At 38.0% G+C, this 20731-nt stretch overlaps 1 protein-coding gene across 1 annotated transcript in view; it reads left to right on the top strand.

Moving 5' to 3' along the window:
- Nucleotides 1-239: 239 nt before the first annotated feature.
- dhx32a (DEAH (Asp-Glu-Ala-His) box polypeptide 32a) overlaps nucleotides 240-20731 on the top strand; it is a 26558-nt gene continuing 6066 nt past the window's right edge. Inside the window, exons 1-6 of the mRNA XM_079846053.1 lie at nucleotides 240-714; nucleotides 9140-9333; nucleotides 10929-11301; nucleotides 13254-13487; nucleotides 13587-13680; nucleotides 14966-15115. Of these exons, the coding sequence (XP_079702179.1) occupies nucleotides 460-714; nucleotides 9140-9333; nucleotides 10929-11301; nucleotides 13254-13487; nucleotides 13587-13680; nucleotides 14966-15115 (1300 nt within the window). The 5' untranslated portion in view covers nucleotides 240-459. The remainder of the gene's footprint in view (nucleotides 715-9139; nucleotides 9334-10928; nucleotides 11302-13253; nucleotides 13488-13586; nucleotides 13681-14965; nucleotides 15116-20731) is intronic.

Genomic DNA, 20731 nt, shown 5'->3' with positions numbered 1-20731 from the left:
GTAAAACAATCATGATGATCTTTAACATTTTATATAATGCTAAGAGAGGACGGGGCTATTTTTTTGTGAACACATTTTTTGTCAATATTTATCAGTGTAGGTTTATTTTGATATATATAAAAAACAAAAAACTATGATGATGGTTATTATTTAACTGTAGAGCAGTTACAGTGCGCGGGTTGTGATCATGTGATCGGTGAATTAACTGGATTAACTGGGCACGTCACGCGCCCGCGGTCACGACAGCGCGCACACGAGCGCGCACGCGAGAGCGCGCAGTGCGTTTCCCCAGACAGTACTGTGAGATTTCCAACACATGTCCAACTGTAGGCTAGCGAACTTTTAAGGGTGTTTTGGCCACATGCACGAGCACAGAGGAGTGAAGCATTTGATCGATCTCCACAGGAGTGAGTTTGTGAACGTATAATAATAACAACCACATGCGTACAGCTGATCATTATGGCTGGAAACAGTGAGATATCAGAAGGGGAGCTCAAGAGAGAGGAGGATTCTGATTCTGATCTGTTCGAGTTTGGAGATGATCTGGAGCTCAATCAGTTTGATGGACTGCCATACTCTTCCAGATACTACAGACTCCTGCAGGAGAGGAAAACTCTGCCTGTGTGGAAACACAGACATGAATTCATGACTCTGCTGGAAAAGAATCAGATTGTTATAGTCTCAGGTACAACCAGGACTGGCAAAAGCACACAGGTGAGCATGCTTATTTATTTATTTATTTATATATCTCGCTTTTACTGTATTTACACATCAATCTTTGCTCTTGGTAAATGTCGACATGCTAGGCGTCTAAACTCTTTAATGAGTTCATCCTATGTCGATTTGTTTACTATATTTGTTTTTTTTTTTCTTATCTAAAATGCCATTGATTTGACATTTGGCTGGTGTTGAAATTCAACTGCAAAAGACTTCATTCATATAGTATGATCTCGGGAAAGTGTGTAAATATAGCATCAGTTATAACTTCAGCTCACAAATAATGCTGTTGTTGTATGGCAAGCCATTTTGACATTTATTCATGAATTCTTGATATCAACAATTCATTTTCACTGGTTAAATGGTAATTTTTGATATCAGAAATGGATTTTTACTAGTAACAATGGCAATTCTTGATATCAAGAATTACATTTCAAATAGTAAAAACTATCATTCTTGATATCTGTAATTGTATTTTCACTAGTGAAATGTCACCATAGGCTGCCATTCAAATTCAATTGTTGATTTCAACAATTTATTCTTACTAGTAAAAAATCATAATTTTTGATATCAATAATTATGTGGTTACAAGTAAAAATATAAATCCCTGCTATCTAGAACTCAATTTTGGAAAACTTTACTTAAAGCCTAGCCTTTATGTATAAAACATTATAAAAATATCCATATGTATGGTGTAATGTTTTATACCTTTTCATAAGCAATTATAATCAAAGTTAAAATTAATTATAGTATTCACAGATTCCTTGTTACATCTGAAATTGGTTCTTGTTGTGTTTTAAAGCATTATGCTTTCCAAAAATGTATTATAATACATTTTATAATGCATTTTAAGGTGCATTACAAGGCATACTTAATGCATTATTATACCTAAAGGCTTTAAATGTATTTCAACATGTTAATTTTTTTTATTTCTGGTATCTGAACATATATTTCTGATATCAATAATTAGGAGAGTAATTTCAGAGATCTAAAATGGCTTTCTTACTAGTAACAATCACATTCATGATTTCAGAAATTAACATTGTCACTCATGACAATAGAATTATTGATATAAAAATGATTCAGTTGTTGATATCAAGAACAGACATTTGCACTAGTAACCATGCAAATATTGATATCAAAAATAAAGGTTTTTACTAGTAAGAATTGTATTTCTGATATGTAAAATTGGAATTTCAACTAGTAAGAAATGAATTCTTGAGATAAACAATGGAATTTGAATGGCAGCTTATGGTGACATTTAACTAGAGAAAACACAATTACGGTTATCAAGAATTATAGATTTATTAGTTGAAATTGAATTCTTGATATCAATCATTTGTATTTCTGCGAAAATTAACATTTTTACTAGTGGAGATGTAATTCCTGATATCAAAAATTGCCATTGTTACAAAAAAAATGTCTGATATTAAAAATGAGCATTTAACTGATAAAAATGTAATTGTCGATATTAAGAATTCATATCCTGGAAATCAAGGTGAAAACGGCTTGCCATAGTATTGGCACCCTGGAGAAGCACTAAAAATAGCATTGAGAAACATAAGGCCACACTGCCATGAGTTTGAGAGGTTGAGCTATTTGCTTCACTGTTCATTGACTGGCACCTCATCATTACTATGAAAATCAACTGTCTGTCACAGTTATATATTGTCAATAATAGTTATTGCTTTATTATTGTCACTTTGTGGGAAAAGTCAGTGTGTTAAATGTTTTGACAGTGTTTGTGTAATCAATTGATATCTACATATATTGGAATATCTATGCATTTTAAATCCAAATGAATGATGTAATTTTTTATTTTGATGCAACACTTGCATTGGACTTATTAGCTGTATTTTTAATTTCTCTGAATTTTAATTCAGTTCAACATCCTGCAGGTTGCGGCCAATTTCAGTCAGATTCCAGACATTCTAGGAATTTAACATAAGATATTATAATTTATAAACGATATACTTTCACCATTGCTAGGCATGATATGAGTCTCGGAGCTGCTGGTTGCATGACGTGGCCTGATCATGATTCTTAAGCAAATACTTTACTAATCGTTTTAAATGTGGTCATCAGTTCTGTGTGAAGGGAATGTTTGCTGTGGAGTGAGTCAGCCTAGCCATTGTGTATGAGCAAATAGGGTTCATTCAGCTGATGCTATGGTCAGTCGTGACAAAACATTGCCTCTGCTTTCATTTTTATATAATTTGAGTTGAGTTTAGCAACCAGTGTTGAGCACCCCTAGTGAAAACCTTTATTTAAAACACATTTATTTCGTGCTAAGTATACTACAACTCCATTAACATATATACTGACAGTGACATATCGCTTGAGACTTACTGAAATGAATATTATAATGAAACTTTTTTGGAGTACTTTTTTATTGCACAATGCACATTTCTTAATATTAAAACGCCTAAAATGTGTTTTAATATCACTGTTAGTAAGGATAGTATGATCTCTGTGTAACATCAGTCTTTAAATACAAGATATTTCAAGTGTACCTAAAATATACTTGCAATAGTTCCATTTTAGTATCTGGTATATTTATTTTTCGCAAAGGACCTTAAAGGGTTAGTTCACCCAAAATGAAAATTCTGTCATTAATTACTCACCCTCATGTCGTTCGACACCCGTAAGACCTCCGTTCATCTTCAGAACACAAATGAAGATATTTTAGTTGAAATCTGATGGCTCTGAAAGGCCTCCATTGGCACAATGCACGGTTCACTCTCAAGACCCTTAAAAGGCACTAAAGACGTCGTTACAAAGTCCATCTCACTACAGTGGTTCTACAATAACTTTATAAAGTGACGAGAATAGTTTTTGTGCGCAAAAAAACCCTAAATAACGACTTATATAGTGATGACTGATTTCAAAACACGGCCTCATGAAGCTTCGAAGCGTTATGAATCAGTTAGTCGATTCAGCGGTTTGGATCGCCAAAGTCACGTGATTTCAGCAGTTTGGCGGTTTGACATGCGATCCGAATCATGATTCGACTCACTGATTCATAACGCTTCGAAGCTTCATGAGGCATTATTTTGAAATCGGTCATCACTATATAAGTCGTTATTTAGGTTTTTTTTGCGCACAAAAACTATTCTCGTCGCTTTATAAAGTTATTGTAAAACCACTGTAGTGAGATGGACTTTGTAACGACTAGGGTTGGGCATCGAGAACCGGTTCCAACTTGGAACCGTTTAAAAAATAACGATGCCATTGGAATCGTTTAGAAATTTTGTTTTCGATTCCGATCATCGGTTCCAAACGCGCAAGTTTTCGGAAGTGCTTGCCGCGCCCGTTTGTTCTGTTGCAGCCATGGAGCACGGTAAGTGGCGCTCAAAAGTGTGGCTTTATTTCACAAAAAAAAAAAAAAACCTGGGTCGGCACAGTGCAACACATGACAAACTTATTTCTTGCACGGGAGGATGCACTACAGGTCTGTCCCTCGGGCAACCCTGCGCTAACCAACGTTATTAACGGGATAGTTCACCCTGAAATGAAAATAAAGCCTTCTTTTACTTACCCTGATGTTGTCCCAGTGCCCTATGTCCTATGACATTTAAAATACTGTTCCTGCACGCGCTCCTTCCTATTATGGCAGTGAATGGCGATCAGCTAAAACATTACAAAAAGTAAACAAATGTATCACGCAACGATACAGGGAGACGCGCGCCATATGGAAAGTGTTCAGTGGGCACACTATAGGTTTTGCGAGAAAGAAACCGTATTATTCAGTCAAAACACTGAGCTCGGCCGTTATTCTGAGCGCGCTCCTCTGTGTACACTATGAGCCGTCAGCAGCCGCCGCTCATGCCTACTATAATAACTCGCACTGTTGTCATTGCACCCACGATAAGCACACACACACACACACACACGCGCGCGCGCGCGCGCACCATTTTGAGAATTCAAGCTCAATAGAAAAAAACGCGATTCTCGTCTTTTCTATAACGTATATGATAAGAAATAATAATAATAATATAACCTCCTTAAGTGAATATTGTGTACCGGTTGTCATGACAATATTGCACGAGGCTACTGCGGCTTGGAGTGCGCACACACTGGAACACGCGCATTTGAACAACAGCTGGGTGAGTAAAAGATGGCTTTATTTTCATTTCAGGGTGAACTAACATTATCCCACCTCATCATAATCAGGTAAGTGATTGTAGTGTAAACCCCTTGACCAAATTGCGAATTGTGGTGAACAACAACGTTACTGAAATTATTTTTCCCCCTCGTAGATAAATGTAGCTATAGGCCTACGCAAATTGCCCACGCTAGTAGCAGTCCTAATGACTGCTGTTAATGCTATTGTTAAACCGGGACTCGGTGTGGAACTCCATTCACCTTTGCAGCAAAGCAAGTGAAAATGCCAGCGGAGAAAGTCCCAAAACTAAAACTCATTATTGAATCAAAATACAATTTTCCTCTGTGAAATGAGCCTGTGACATGTTGTGACTCCACCCCTCAAAGAATCGGAATCGAGAATCGAAAAGAACCGTAATCGAAACTAAGAATCGGAATCGGAATCAGAATCGTTCAAATCAAAACGATGCCCAACCCTAGTAACGACGTCTTTAGTACCTTTTATGGGTCTTGAGAGTGTACCGTGCATTGTGCCAATGGAGGCCTTTCTGAGCGATTGGATTTCAACTAGGGCTGGGCGATATATCGCATGACATTGTTAGGCGCATCTCGTCAGTAAAGCCGGTTCCTTGATTAGTAGTAAATCGCCATCACCTGCTTTCAGATAGAGCGGCATTTACTACACAGAGCCGTAGTTCACTGACAAGCTGAGCCATATTGCATTAATTATCACGGACGTATCGCCTGCGATAATTAATGCGATATGGCTCAGCTTGTCAGTGAACTACGGCTCTGTGTTGTAAATGCCGATCTATCTGAAAGCAGGTGATGGCGTCTTACGGGTGTCGAACGACGTGAGGGTAAGTAATTAATGACAGAATTTTCATTTTTGGGTGAACTAACCCTTTAAAATAGTTTTTAGAAAATAAGAAATGGTACATTTAATTAGGATACTCGAAAACAAGTAATGCTGATTAAGGACAGATTTTAATCAACAAAATATATCCACCTAAATCAAATAAATGTGAGGAGATTTTTCAAAAGAGTTTTTCAGGAGAGTTTTACAAAATTGCTTTTTATTTATTTTTGTTAAACAGTAGTTTTCTGAAAAAAAAGTGTCTGTCCTTAAATTAATTAAATTATAACTAAAAGTTTATTGAAGATATTGCTGTAAACTATAGGGAGGCCTTACTTGCACATTGTACTATTAACCCCCTAAAGTCTGTGTTTTTTCTCCAATTTGTTGTTGAAATATAATAATTTACCGGTATACACAGTGTCTGTCATTTTCATGACAGGTTTATTTAAATATACATGAAATAATCAAACATCACTAACAGGTTAAGTAGAATATAATGAATATATAGGCTAATATAGTGCATATATTTATAGTGAAAGAGTTGATTTCTCTAGTGAATACAATTCTGCGGACACTGAATGACTCCTGAGGTAAATGTGATGCTACATGGCATTGTTTAGTTTACAGCAGTTATATTGAGGTCTTTCCGTAGTTGAAACACTGATTGAGCGATTACACCACATATGATACTGTTGTAATGTATCCTCAACATACCTTCAGATGTTCATTCATGTTTATTCTTTAGGAAGAGATGATCGATCGCGTTCACACGTGCGGGAGTTGCGCGGCCGCTCGAACTGTGATCAGTGATCAGTCACGTCCATAGATTGTAAAAAAATATGGACGTAGTGTCCATGATGTCACCCATAGGATTCTTAAGAGCAGTTTTGAACCGTAAAGTATGGACGAGATGGCCATGCGTCACTCCCGGATAACAGAAAATGGGCAAAAAGGCAGGACGTGGGCGGACTAACAGACAGCAGATAAATGGCTATCCACCTGTCGCTCGAAGTGGCCATGCCCTTAATTATGCAGAACTTTAAGGCTTTATATAATGTAAACGAATGCGTCATGAAGGGCAAAATTAACCGTATAGACCAAAACCACAATTTGTACCAGGCTGTAAACGTGTTTTTCTGCTGTAAAGTTGGGCATTTAAACATGGGGCTCAATGAGATTCTGCTCCTTCTGGAGCCTGTCCCTAGCGGCCAGTCGATGAATTGCAGTTTAAGTCACTTCCGTATTGGCTTAAAGAGAAACTGCGGGAGGTTGCCGCTTGGTCACGCCACATTAAAGAGCGTCAAAACGGCATTTATTGTTTGAATTTCATGATAAAATGGACTGAATACTTAATATGTTCGTGTGGGAACTCGGATTGAAGTGTGTTCCACGCTTAAAACAAGCCGACTGTTAACTGTTCAAGATTGCATTCACACGTGCACCGAACCGAAAGCCCTGTACCGAAATGGTTCGGTACGAATACGTGTACCATTACACCCCTATTAACCGATAAATCTAAATCCAGATTTTTATATAATTTGATAAAAAAAGCACTTTTAGCATAGCTTAGCACAGAGCATTTAATCTGATTGGACCGTTAGCATCTCGTTAAAAAAATGACCAAAGAGTTTCGATATTTTTCCTATTTAAAACTTTTCTGTAGTTACATCGTGAACTAAGATCGACAGAAAATGAAAAGTTGTGATTTTTATAGGCCGATATGGCTAAGAATTATACTCTCATTCCTGCGTAATAATCAAGGAACTTTGCTGCCGTACCATGGGCACAGCGGTGCAATGATATTACACAGCGCCTGAAAATAGACGGATTAACTTCCGTCAACATAACCAATGTGACAACTAGTGATGCACCAATCATGATTTTACACGGCCGATTCCGAAACCGATGTTTTTCAAGAAAACTGGCTGATTCCGATACCGATTTCCGTGTTTTTTTTTGTTTTTTTTACACAATAAAAGAATGAAAGTATACATGTACAAGATGTTTATTTGGTATTTAACAGGCTAAATTGGCTTTTGGCTAATGAAAACAAGTCCGCAATCTGAAATTAACGGGAAATTGAATTGGAAATTAAAAGGCTGAAAGGTGAAATTAAAGGCAACAACTGCATATTCTGCAATCCAAACAAAGATGTTACTTAAATCAGCATTTGTTTTTAAATTCAGTGTAAAGAAAAAAAAGTCTTTACCAGTGAAATTAAATAAAACCAAAGTATATAATTGTTCCAAAATGTTAAATCAAATAATGTTTAGTGCAATGAAAAAAACTAAGATGCTACAGCAGGTGCTTTTTAAATCAAATTAAGTCAATGTAATTTTAAGGTAAAATAAAAATGATCATCCTATAGGCTACAGAACTGATAGTATTTCATTTCAAAAGTGCGTGCATGTTCTTCTTTAGGCTACAAAAAGAAGTATTTCGGCTTTTTCTGTTTTGTTCTCATCCGATCCAACACGTGAGAAGCTGAGCTGAACAAACGCTCACTATCTGCTTGTGCAGGGCACGGAGAGGTAAGCTCGCGCAACTTCAGCTCGCGCAGGAAAGCGGCTCTTCATTCCCTTCAGCGTATTTCATCTCTTCCCTCAGTTCTCCAGTTTCCGTTTGTAACACACAAGTGACATGTTCGTGAATGATTGCAATATAGGCGTATGTGCACGCGGGCGCACTTCCGGAAAAATCGGCAGAAAAACACAAAGAAAACCGATTTTTGTCCGGTCAACCGGTGCATCCCTAGTGACAACCTGCTTGCACAGGGAGCGTGCTGGGAACTATTTACAGGCATTGGAAAAAGAAGCCTATTTTCAAAAATAGTGGCGTGTTCCTTTAATATATCCGCTAAATGTTCTTATCAGGCCGATAACGATAGCATGAAAAATGAAGATATATCGGCCGATACGATATGGTGGCCGATATATCGTGCATCCCTACTTCTTTTTTATTTCTTGCCTTGATGAGTCCTTAATTGCACCTGTCATCTAAATCTGTTTATAAAAGTGTGTTTGTTTCTTTGTATGATTGACATTTGAATGGAATACATACTTTATCTTGTTTCCAGTTGTCCAGTTTTATTATCTGAAAGATTACAAATCAGTAGAATCGGATGTTGCATTAATACATAATGCATATTCTCGCATTATGATTTGCAGTTTGTAAAAGTGGAAATAGGAAGCCGTGCATCTGTTAAGTTCACCCGACCTGTCCTTAGCAGATGCCCAGACTGCTCAAACCTGCAGCTGTTAAACACAGTTGCGGACAGATTTGAATGTTGACCGCCTGCAGAGACAGATTGACATCAAAGTGCTTTGTGTGGCACATGGAGAGATGAGCGCAACAGGCTAATATTTGTATTAATTGTTACGTGAAGGCTTCCATATGTACTGTAATGTTGTAATCGAATGGGTCCAGGTGTTAATAATGTGTTTTCACTGTCTACTGTAGATCCCTCAGTGGTGTGCCGAGTTCTGTCTGTCTGCACAGTACCAGAATGGCGTGGTGGTGTGCAGTCAGATCCAGAGGCGGCAGGCTGTAGATTTGGCCCTCCGTGTTGCCGACGAGATGGACATAAACATCGGCCACGAGATCGGATACAGCATCCCGCTGGAGACGTGCTGCTCGAACGACACTATTCTCAGGTCTGTGTGAGACTCGCATGCATGCAGCACACAAAGTGTGAAAAGCTGCACTGAAATGCTCAAAATTACCAAAGGTTTTCAAGTTGGCGATATTTTAGTTTTGTGGTTTGGCTTGCCCAGCTAAAGTATGAGAAGAATGTGCTGTCTCCTCAAATGCACAACACACTTGAGGCCTTTTTGCTTCAGTATTCGGGTCACTGAAGATCAGGAGGCCTTTCTCTGGCTATGACTTCCCTATGGAGAACTACTGAATAATCAAATGCTAATATTTTCTAACTTTTGTCATATGGATTTTACCAAAATGTAGTGTTTTGCAGCACATATTTTATAATAATTATAATTAGTAATTTAAAGGATTAGTTCACTTTTAAATAAACTTTTGCTGATAATTTACTCACCCCCATGTCATCCAAGATGTCCATGTCTTTCTTTCTTCAGTCGAAAAGAAATTAAGGTTTTTGATGAAAACATTCCAGGATTTTTCTCCATATAATGGACTTCAATGGGCTCCAAACGGTTCAAGGTCCAAATGACAGTTTCAGTACAGCTTCAAAGGGCTTTAAACAATACCAAACTACGAATAAGGGTCTTATCTAGCAAAACGATCAGTTTCTGCGAGAAACCGAGCAGTATTTATGCTATTATTTTACCTCTTATATGACGAACGTGATCATCTCTGAGCTCAGCCATAACTTCCGCTTAGTGAGGTCAAAATAGAGCGTGGTCATAGATGTATACGTAGATTCCTCATTAGCGCCTGCACGGATCAGAAGAATGAGGCATCTACGGTCGATACATCTATGACCACGCTCGTATTTTTACCTCACTTAGCGGAAGTTATGGCGGAGCTTATAACTTCTTATATATATATTATATTAAAATGTAATATATATGTATATTCACACACACACACACACACACACACACACACACACACACACACACACACACACACACACATTATATAAACAAACTTTTATGTTAGATGAGATTAATCGTGATTAATTGATTTGACAGTACTACAAAAAAAACTATTAATAAAAAACATTAGATAAAAATCCATATTTTGTTTTATAAAGAATTGTGTAATCATATGACTTTTTATTTTATTATAGAAATGTCTAGTCAAACATGTCTAAACCTTTTTAATAAAAGTAATAATAAAAAAAGTTTCTTTGTCTAGTCAAACAGTTTATAAAAGCATATACGCTAATAAAATAAAATACATTTAATGTTTTTGTTTTGGTGTATCTCTTTTTGCACATATTTTTGTTGAACAAGTCACCAATAATACTGATAAAAGATTGTACAATTAAGCTGTGTGTGTGTGTGTGTGTGTGTGTGTGTGTGTGTGTGTGTGTGTGTGTGTGTGTGTGTGTGTGTGTGTGTGTGTGTGTGTGTGTGTGTGTGTGTGTGTGTGTGTGTGTGTGTGTGTGTGTGTGTGTGTGTGTGTGTGTGTGTGTGTGTGTGTGTGTGTGTGTGTGTGTGTGTGTGTGTGTGTGTGTGTGTGTGTGTGTGTGTGTGTGTGTGTGTGTGTGTGTGTTTGTACCTATTTTGTAGCACATTTCTCTGTAAATGTCAAACTTTTGTTGCAGGTACTGCACTGATGACATACTGCTGCGGGAGATGATGTCAGACCCCATGCTGGAGCATTATGGGGTGGTGGTGTTAGACCAGGCCCACGAGAGGACCGTGAGCACTGACGTTCTCCTGGGTCTGCTCAGAGAGGTGCTTCTCCAGCGGCCCGAGCTCCGGGTGGTGGTCCTGTCCGCCCCGCCCGCGTCAGACACGCTCCTCACGCACTACGGGAACGTCCCACGCCTGCAGCTGGAAGCCCCGTGCGCCGGTGAGGTGATCCACAGCAACAGCAGCAGCACTGAAAGCTTCTATTCGGCTCTGAGACTCGCTCTGGAGGTCCATCGATCCAGAGAGCCAGGAGACGTAGCTGTGTTTTTAGCTTCTGAGCAGGTGAGGTGAAGTGGGCTCATGGATTACAACAACTCGTGTACTTTTATGTACTGTGTGTTACAACGAGAGCTGAGGCCTGTTCACACCAAGAGTGAAAGTTTAGTCTTCTAAATTTTCTCACCGACCAAATTCGATAAGAGCATTTATGTGCTGACTGACTGGTACATTTCCTTTCAAAAGTGTGGAGTCGGTAAGATTTTTTTATGTTTTTGGCTGCATTTGTTTGATCAAAAATACAGTGAAATATTATTACAATTTAAAAGAACTGTTTTCTATTTGAATATATTGTAAAATGTAATTTATTCCTGTGATCAAAGCTGCATCTTCAGTAGGGCTGATATCGAAATATCGCAAATGTACATATCGCAATATGCATATCGCAAGGGTACGCAATATCTGAATGATTTTAATATGCTACTTCAACATTGTGAAAAGTGTACGTTTTAGGTTGATGCATATAGCAGAGAATAGACTGAGCGCACGACTGTTGCTTATGTGACTTGCTTGACGTTAAAAAGAGTTATTAAACGCAATAACTTGCGAAAAACAACTCTTTGCAGTCTCGCGCTGTCTGACACACACGAAACGTGCACACAAGCCGTTCTTTTTTTCGTGTCTTGTTACACACTTGAACTGTCAAATACACACACAGTTATGTCAAAATGGCTGTCTTGATGAGTATTCATGTAAACACAGTCAGTTATGCTTTAAGTGAAAGATATCAGCTGGGGAAATAAATACACACTTAAAGCAATATCGTATTGCTTATCGAATATCGCATTATTTAACAAGGATATCGCATATCGCATTTTTCTTCAATATCGCACAGCCCTAATTTTCAGTATCATAACTCCAGTCTTCAGTGTCACATGACCCTTCAGAAATCATTTTAATATGATGATTTGATGCTCAAGAAACATTTCTGATTTTTATCATTGTATAATTAACAGTCTCTGTGATATTCTGGCCTGTAGATATGGCTTGAGTCCTTTCTTTAATGTAATGTTTCTCTATTTTTCTTTCATTCTTATTGGCTGCCATGTGGAAAATGTTTGATCACTTAGAAAAATAATAGCACGTCACCAACAAGTTGCACACAGAAGATGGGTTAGACATTGTTTACACCCCTAATCATAACTTTTAGCTATAGCAGCTAACAGTGATGCAGCACTAACACAATCTTCTCCATGATGTCAATGACATTGTTGTGTTCAGCAGGCTCAGCAGCGTCTGAATGAATGCGTCCACTCAGCTCTTCCACTGTTACTGACACTGCTCTGTAAAATCACATTAATGTCTCATGTTTGCTCATATTTGTGGTTAGTGACTTGAACAAATTTGCGAGTATTAAACCTTGGCATACGGTTTGCTTTTAAGGATTAGTTCACCCAAAAAGTCATCCTGGGTGTATATGACATTCTTCTTTCAGACGAATATAATTCAGAGTTATATTAAAAATGTCCTGGCTCTTCCAAGCTTTATAATGGCAGTGTATTGTTGGGTCATTTTTGAAGTCCATAAAAGTGCATCTATCCATCATATAACTGCTCCACACGGCTCCGGGGGGTTGATAAAGGCCTTCTGAAGCGAAGTGGCGCGTTTGTGTAAGAAAAATATCCATATTTAAAACTTTATATACTAAAATAACTAGCTTCCGGCGGTCAACCGTAAGTCGACTTTTATGGACTTCAAAAATGACCCAACAATTCATTATAACTCTGATGGTATTCGTCTAAAAGAAGAATGTCATACACACTTAGGATGACTTGAGGGTCAGTAAATCATGGGCTAATTTTCGTTTTTGGGTGAACTATCCCTTTAAGACGGCATTTGTGCAACAGACAGGAATGTTACTTCGATTCATATGTCTCATTGAGTTAAAGGTGAGATGTTACATTTCTAACCTGTTGGACATATTTTGTGTTGCTGATGATGGTGTGTGTGTGTTTCAGGAGGTTGTCTGTGCCTGTAATATTCTCACTAAAGAAGCGTCCAGAATGAGTGCATCTCTGGGAGAGCTGTTAGCGGTACCTCTGTTCCCTGGACTCACTGGAATGTGTCCACCAATCACAGAAAGCCAACAGACAAGTAGGAGGGTCTTCGTTTCCTGTAGCCAATCAGAGGATCTCTTCTGGCTGGTGGACACCATTAGTTTTGTCATTGATACTGGAGTAGAGAAGAGATTAGTGAGTGTGCTGAAAATCCAAAATATGAATTCACACCTTTTTACCTCTTAATATTTCCACCAAAAATATGGAGTGAAAATTCTTGTTTGTTGTTTGTAGGTGTATAACCCACGAGTGAGAGCCAGTTCAGAGGTCATCCGACCCATCAGTAGATGTCAAGCCGAAATCCGTAAACAACTGACTGGATCAACAGGTGCGTCGACTTTCTGCAGAATCTGTGCTCAAGCAACTGTTTCTTTAAGACTTAAAGGGCCCTATTTTAACGATCTGAGCGCATGGTCTGAAGCTCATGGCGCAGGTGCATTTAGGGCATGTCCGAATCCACTTTTGCTAGTTTAACGATGGAAAAAACAGTCGGTTCCAGGCGTATGGTCCAAAAGAGTTGTATCTAGTCTCTTAATAAGTCATGGTTGTGTTTTGGGCGTAACCTACAATAAACCAATCAGAGTCTCATCTCCCATTCCCTTTAAAAGCCAATTACGCTCACGCCATGACGGATTCACTATTTACGGCTGTATGATAGGGCCCAAAGAGTTGCGTTTCTTTCAGCAAAACAACAAAAGAAAATGTGTTAACTTGGCTCAGGTTTTTGCCTTATTATTAAAAGTCAATATACCAAAGCAGATTTTCTGTTGTCATGAATTGTGCCAATCATAATTCTGTATGCAAATATGTTGCACCAGTTGCAATTCACTTTGCAAATATTATAATATCATCACTGTCGGTTCCTTTTTGAATGGCAAATTTTCAAGTCAGTAGGAGATCTTCAAAAAGCAAAACATCGGTACAAGTTTGAATTGATTTTTGACATTATGAGCTTCATGCTGAATTAATTGCAGAAAATTGTGAAGGATAAAAAAATGTCTATTCTTAGTACAACAAAATGTTTCCGTCCTTCGGGTGAGACGTTAAACCGAGGTCCTGACTCTCTGTGGTCATTAAAAATCCCAGGATGTCCTTCGATAAAGAGTAGGGGTGTAACCCCGGCATCCTGGCCATATTTGCCCATTGGCCCCTCTCCATCATGGCCTCCTAATCATCCCCATATGATTAGGAGTACATATACAGATTGGCTTCATCACTCTGTCTCCTCTCCACCAATCAGCTGGTGTGTGGTGGGCGTTCTGGCGCAATATGGCTGCCGTCGCATCATCCAGGTGGATGCTGCACATTGGTGGTGGTTGAGGAGATTCCCCCCTTCCATGTAAAGCGCTTTGAGTGCCTAGAAAAGCGCTATATAAATGTAACAAATTATTATTATTATATATTTTGCTCCAATATCCCAGGAAGTGATGATTTTGTTCTCTTGAGCACATGGGGTGGAAACGGGGCTTTATTCTTAAATGTTTTATGCAATATTTAACCCTCTGAACCTGCCGGCACGCTCTGCTGGATTTTTGGCCTCACAGATATGAAAAATATGTAAAATTTGCAACTTTAGATGGAAACATAACGATGTTGAATCTGTTCATTTGAAGGGAAGTGCTTCTGTTTGTATCCTGAGGACATTCAGCTGCCCGACGAGATCCCTCCTCGGATTCTGGAGTCAAACATCACGTCCACGGCGCTCTTTCTGAAGAGGATGGAGGTGGCCGGGATCGGACACTGTGACTTCATTAGCAGACCTGGTGGGTGAGATTTCATTTCACAGTGGCATATGAGAACTTTAGAGAGGATCTTCAACATCTGACTTTACAGATGAGAGAAATGTCTCTAAACACCACCGACAGATCAGCTGAAAATGAAACAGCAGGTTCAGTCTGCATATTCTTTTCTAAAAGTCTAATGGCGAAGTTAATTTTCTGTTCTTTGCTTTGGGGTAAAAAGAAGTTTGAAATACAGTATGTGAGCAGCGATAAACCGTTAGCGAACATCCTGACGCCTGACACTCTGATGAGAGTGGCATTTAGATGAATATTTAAATGTAAATATGAATATGTAAATATGTGCTGAACGCTTTCCTTTCAACAACAAAATAAACAACAAAAATGACAGTAATGAGAAAACCGCAGTTAAGAAAGCATCTGATCATAGTGATGTGGATGTTTGCACTCAGCTCTCCAGTAAAGTCACGTCACATGTATTTATGTAACACATTATTATACAATAGATTGCTTAAAATCAGCAGCTTTACAGTATTAAACATGAAAAACAGTGTCAGTGTCGGTTACAATTTTAACTTCTACTATAAACTTTACTTTTCTACTATAAAGTCAACAATTTTGATAACTGTTGACTTTCACTTTAAAGCAGGGGTCTCAAACTCGCGGCCCGCAGGATGATATTTTGTGGCCCGCTACTTGACATCAAAGTTTAGTGTTAGTAAGGCCCGCGCGTTGTTCTGAAAAGCACCTTTTTACCTTTTCGTTGCGTGTGCCGCGCTTGCCAACTCCTTTGTGTGTGTGAGAGAGAGAGCGTTGACTCGCCCCTCCCTCATGCAGTATAATTGGTTGACACAGCATGATTGACAGGAACAGAATGTGAGGCTGATTGAGATCAATCAAATCAAAGTAGGCGGGGTTTACGTTCTCTTTTGGCTCGTGCAGTCTTCACATAGACGAGCGCGTCAATCTATCGCTTAATGTCGTTGCGGAGAGAGACTGTATTCTTTCCGGAGAAATCACAAACCAAAATGCACAAACGTGTCCAAGCTCTTAATATACAATCATTGATGAACAGCTTTGATTTTAATGACGAAAAAAAAAACTAAATGAGAGCGGATTAGAACCCGGAACCTTTGACACGGTTTACAAAAATTCTACCATCAGACCATTAGGGAACTCAAATGTTAACATTGAATATATGTATTTAAGAATCTCGGGACTAATAATATATTTGACACAAATTAATGCAAATATTGTTTGCAAATAGTCCCAAAAAGATTATTTCCCAACTAGAATTAGACCTAGACCTAGAATTTCATTCACTGTTCTGTTTGATCTGGTTACGGCCTTGCTTTGAATTAATCTATTATTTGAAATAAAATTAAAATCATTCATTATTTCATTATTAATCTGTCTGACGCACCCACCGCTAGCCTTGCTTAGCACAAAGACTGGAGGTACTTAGTACACGCTGTGACTATACACATCACTACATAGGAAAATGTTGGCGTTATTTTGTCACTTATTGAGCAGTATGCTAGCTGGAGCCATTTACCTCCAGTCTTTGTGCTAAGCTAGGCTAGCGGTGGGTGCGTCAGACAGAGTTATGGCACGCACAGAGATGAGAATGGTATGTATGGACTTATCTAACTCTGGGGGATACGGGGAATAAGATAAAGTCCCAAAAAGTCGGCGTGTTCCTTTAAACATGACTGACTGTGTTTTGGGAAATACTCGCCAAGACCTGCATTTTGGCATTATTTTGTGTGTATTTGACTGTTTAAGTGCAATAAGCAGTGAAAAAGAGCTCAACTTAGTGGTGAGAGGCGGCTTTATGTGTGCACACTTTGGGTGCGAGCACAAAATCTCCGGGAATGAGTAAAATTATGCGCAATACACCCAATCCCACACCGAAATTCAAGCCCTGAAACAGCAACTGTATTCATCCAGAGTAAATGAAACGAGTGTGTGAGGGGAGGAGGGTTTGTGTGTCACTCGCTGTCGGAGAGATGAGAGACAGAGCAGCTGGTATCATGTATATATTCTGCGGAAAATAAGTATTGGAAGCGTTTCAGGATCGATATGTAGCGAAAATTTATATTTTTGACAACACTGCATTGCATTTAGTTTATTATTTCAGATGCCTTTATTAGTGGTGCCAACAATAAGCGATTCGGCAATGCATCGCAATGCGGGGCATGCACGATTCAGCATCGATGCGGCTAAGTGCCATAATCGATTATGTCAACGTTTATTTTCTGGCCTTGAGTTGGACAATAAAGTTGTGAAGTTCCAATTACTTCCGGGGTCATAACAACAACAACAATCAAGATGGCTGAGTCGGAGGGAGATTACTGATTAATTAAAACACTTATGTTCACTGCTGGAAAAAGTTGGCTGTTATTATTGCTCTATTTAATTTCAAATGGTTCTAAAGCAGAGAAGAGAAACATTTCTCATTCAAAGCACTGAAAGCAGTGATTTATGTTTTCTTTTTCAGGTTTGAAAATGTCATATCCAATACCCTGTACCATTCAATTTTATTTTATTTAATGACATTTATGTCAAAGATACAGGAGAGTGATAATACACACATAGCAGCCAATAAAATCTGTTGTTCAATATCTGACTTCTTGTATTGCCTCATGACTGATTAAAAGTGTGCCTTGTTGTGTGCAGTAGAATTTTGATGCATCGCAATGCATCGTAGAATCGAATTGAATCGAATCGTTACCTGGTGAATCGTAATTGAATCGAATTGTGAGGGCAGTCCCAATGCACACCCCTAGCCTTTTTAAAAGACTACAATTGAAAAATGTATATACAATTCAACCCGCCAAAGAGTTGCGAGTAGGAGTGACTGCGTTACACGCCACTGCTGAAATACAACCGCATTTGGCAGGTCTTAATGTCAAGCCCTGACTATAAAGCAGCCCTCCTGTGTGTTAATTTTTTTACTTGCGAACGTCCGTCCTCGAGGGACTGAAGAGAAGAAATGGACTGGAGAAGATTTCCACATTAAGGAAGGCGGAGCCTCAGAGCCACACTTACCTATTACATCATCGCCACAGACCAATGGTAGTTGGTGTTTTTTTTCCAGAAAGTTCGCTTTGGCAACTCTCGAAACGAACACAAAACAAATTTTGTTTGAAATGATTTGGCACTAGTTCGTTTGAAGTATATCGGGCCTTTATTATATCGTAATCTGTAACTGTTGCTCGTATGAGGTGTCCTCATGCACAGATGGGTTTGCTGGTTGGTGTTCGGTCATGCGTGCATTTGCTGAACTGACAACTCTATCTGCTGGGTTTAGACTCATTGTTTCTGGCCACTGTTTGGACTGCGGGAAGCTCAGAGGAGAAAGAGAGATATTCATTAGTGACCCAAGCACAGCCAACAGACATAATAAACAGGAAGAGAAAAGCTCAGTGAATGTGGAAACACGGAGAACTGCCTGCTGAAGTGCTTTAAAATGTGCAGCGTTATTCAATGTGTTGACGTAATTTCCACTGAAACAGGAAGACGGGGTGGGACATATCAAACAGCTCCGCCCCTTTTTTTAATAGCCAATAGCGTTAAGTTTAAAACACAGTTTGGCCAGAGCCGTTGAGCCAGTTTCCTTTCTAATCTCTCCACCGTATCACTTTAAAATACAGAATTCAAATGGGTCCGATACGTTTTCTGGTCCGTGCCGACTTATACATATGATCCGCTCTGTGCTATTGTGTCTGAACACCAGTCATGGATCATGTCATGAAACCAGACCTAATTCGCCCCAATGGAAAGCATATTTACACCGTCTGAATCGTTCCCTATCCCCTATATAGTGCACTATGTGCCATTCACCATGTAGGAAATAGTAAATGTGTGAACAAGTGACTGATTTCAGCTGCAGCTTCAGCCTCTATTTATAGTTTAGGGGGCGGGGCCTTAGATTCTAGAGAGCATTTGATTGGACAGAAAATCTGATGAGAAGCTGAAGTGATCTTTTTCAGACCTCAAAAGGAGAAATTTTGAAAAACGCCCTGCACACCAGTATTAATTTTGACAGCAAATTTTTCTTTATTTTTTTTTTTTATTTCGAACAACAACCAATAAAATAATAAAAAATAAAGTAAAATATGAACATACAACATTTGTGTTACCAAATAGACGCAATATCAAAAATAAAATTACATGTGTTCGAAAAGGAGCGGGATGAAGCAAAAAGCTTGTTATTTTCCCACCCCTTATATAACCATACAAAATTTCATCAAAATTGAATTATCTCACCACATACATCATATACTTATTGCACAACAACCATTGCACAAATACATTAAATAAAATAAAAATAAGAAAAAAATATCTTATACTCAATCTTTTAACCCACCCTCATTATTCTTGTTCCACGTCATAACCTTTTAGTAACTCGATTTTATACAGCTTTTTAAACTGTTTAAAGTTTGTACAGTATTTTAACACCTGTTCCAACTTATTCCACAACCTCACCCCACATATAGTGATGCACATACTTTTCAGAGTAGTTCTTATATTGAGCTTTTTAAAGTTTAATTCATCTCTCAAATTATACCCACCCTGCCTCTCCATAAACATTTTTTGTATATTTTCCGGAAGTAAATTATTTCTTGCTTTAAACATGACTTGTGCCGTCTTAAATTTAACCAAATCCAAAAACTTTAATATATATGATTTCAAGAATAATGAATTTGTGTGTTCAAGATATCCGACATTATTTATAATTCTGATTGCTCTCTTTTGTATTTATCCAGTCCAGCTAAATTTTGATTTAGTTTTAGTCATATTTTTGTCACCTGAATTGTTTTTAGTTTTGTTTTTAGTTTTAGTCTAGTTTTAGTCAACTAAATATCCAGCCAACTAAATTTTGATTTAGTTTTAGTCATATTTTAGTCACCTGAATTGTTTTTAGTTTTAGTCTAGTTTTAGTCAACTAAATATCATAAGATTTTAGTCGACTAAATCCACAGTAGATTCAGTATCCCAAAATCTAATGAGTTTAGTTAAATTGTAATAAATTAAGCATTTAAGCATTACATAACCGACTGTCACTTGAACTGACATTTTGACATCATTTTGTTTTTGACATTAAAAATACACGAAAGAGCTCAATTCATTTTTTTGTTTGTTTTTTAAAAACAGCTATATAGTTTTTATAACTTTGTATTTCTGTTTAGTCAGTAGGCCATATCAGGTTAAGCTAAAGCTTCAAATAAGTTTGTTTATTTTATTTAATTTATTTAATTTCAAGTAATGAAGATTTTTTTAAATGGTTTTAGTTAACTATTATAACCCTGATACTTTATTGAATATGTGTCAAATACTGGTCTTTCCTCCTGAATATGAATTAAATGGGAATGAAATTAAATACAGTTTATTGTGTAACCAAAAATGAATATATAATGCGTGACTTGTAATTATAAACAAGCTCGAAATACACCGGGACTCTTATTTTGAAATCTCGGCTTACTATTGCAGTTGCAGGAGCTCATTCAAGTTCAGATGAGGAGATAAAATATGCATTGTTACAACCGTTTTAAACATATTACTATATAAACATCGTAAAGTAAACATTGTCATTATTCATCAGCATTAGTTCATTAACAATTGCCTGGCATAAAT

This window comes from Gobio gobio, assembly GCF_949357685.1.
Source record: "Gobio gobio genome assembly, chromosome: 20".
Classification (NCBI taxonomy): Eukaryota; Metazoa; Chordata; class Actinopteri; order Cypriniformes; family Gobionidae; genus Gobio; species Gobio gobio.
The sequence above is the reverse complement of the archived record's forward strand: the minus strand, read 5'-3'. Positions and strand labels throughout refer to the sequence as shown.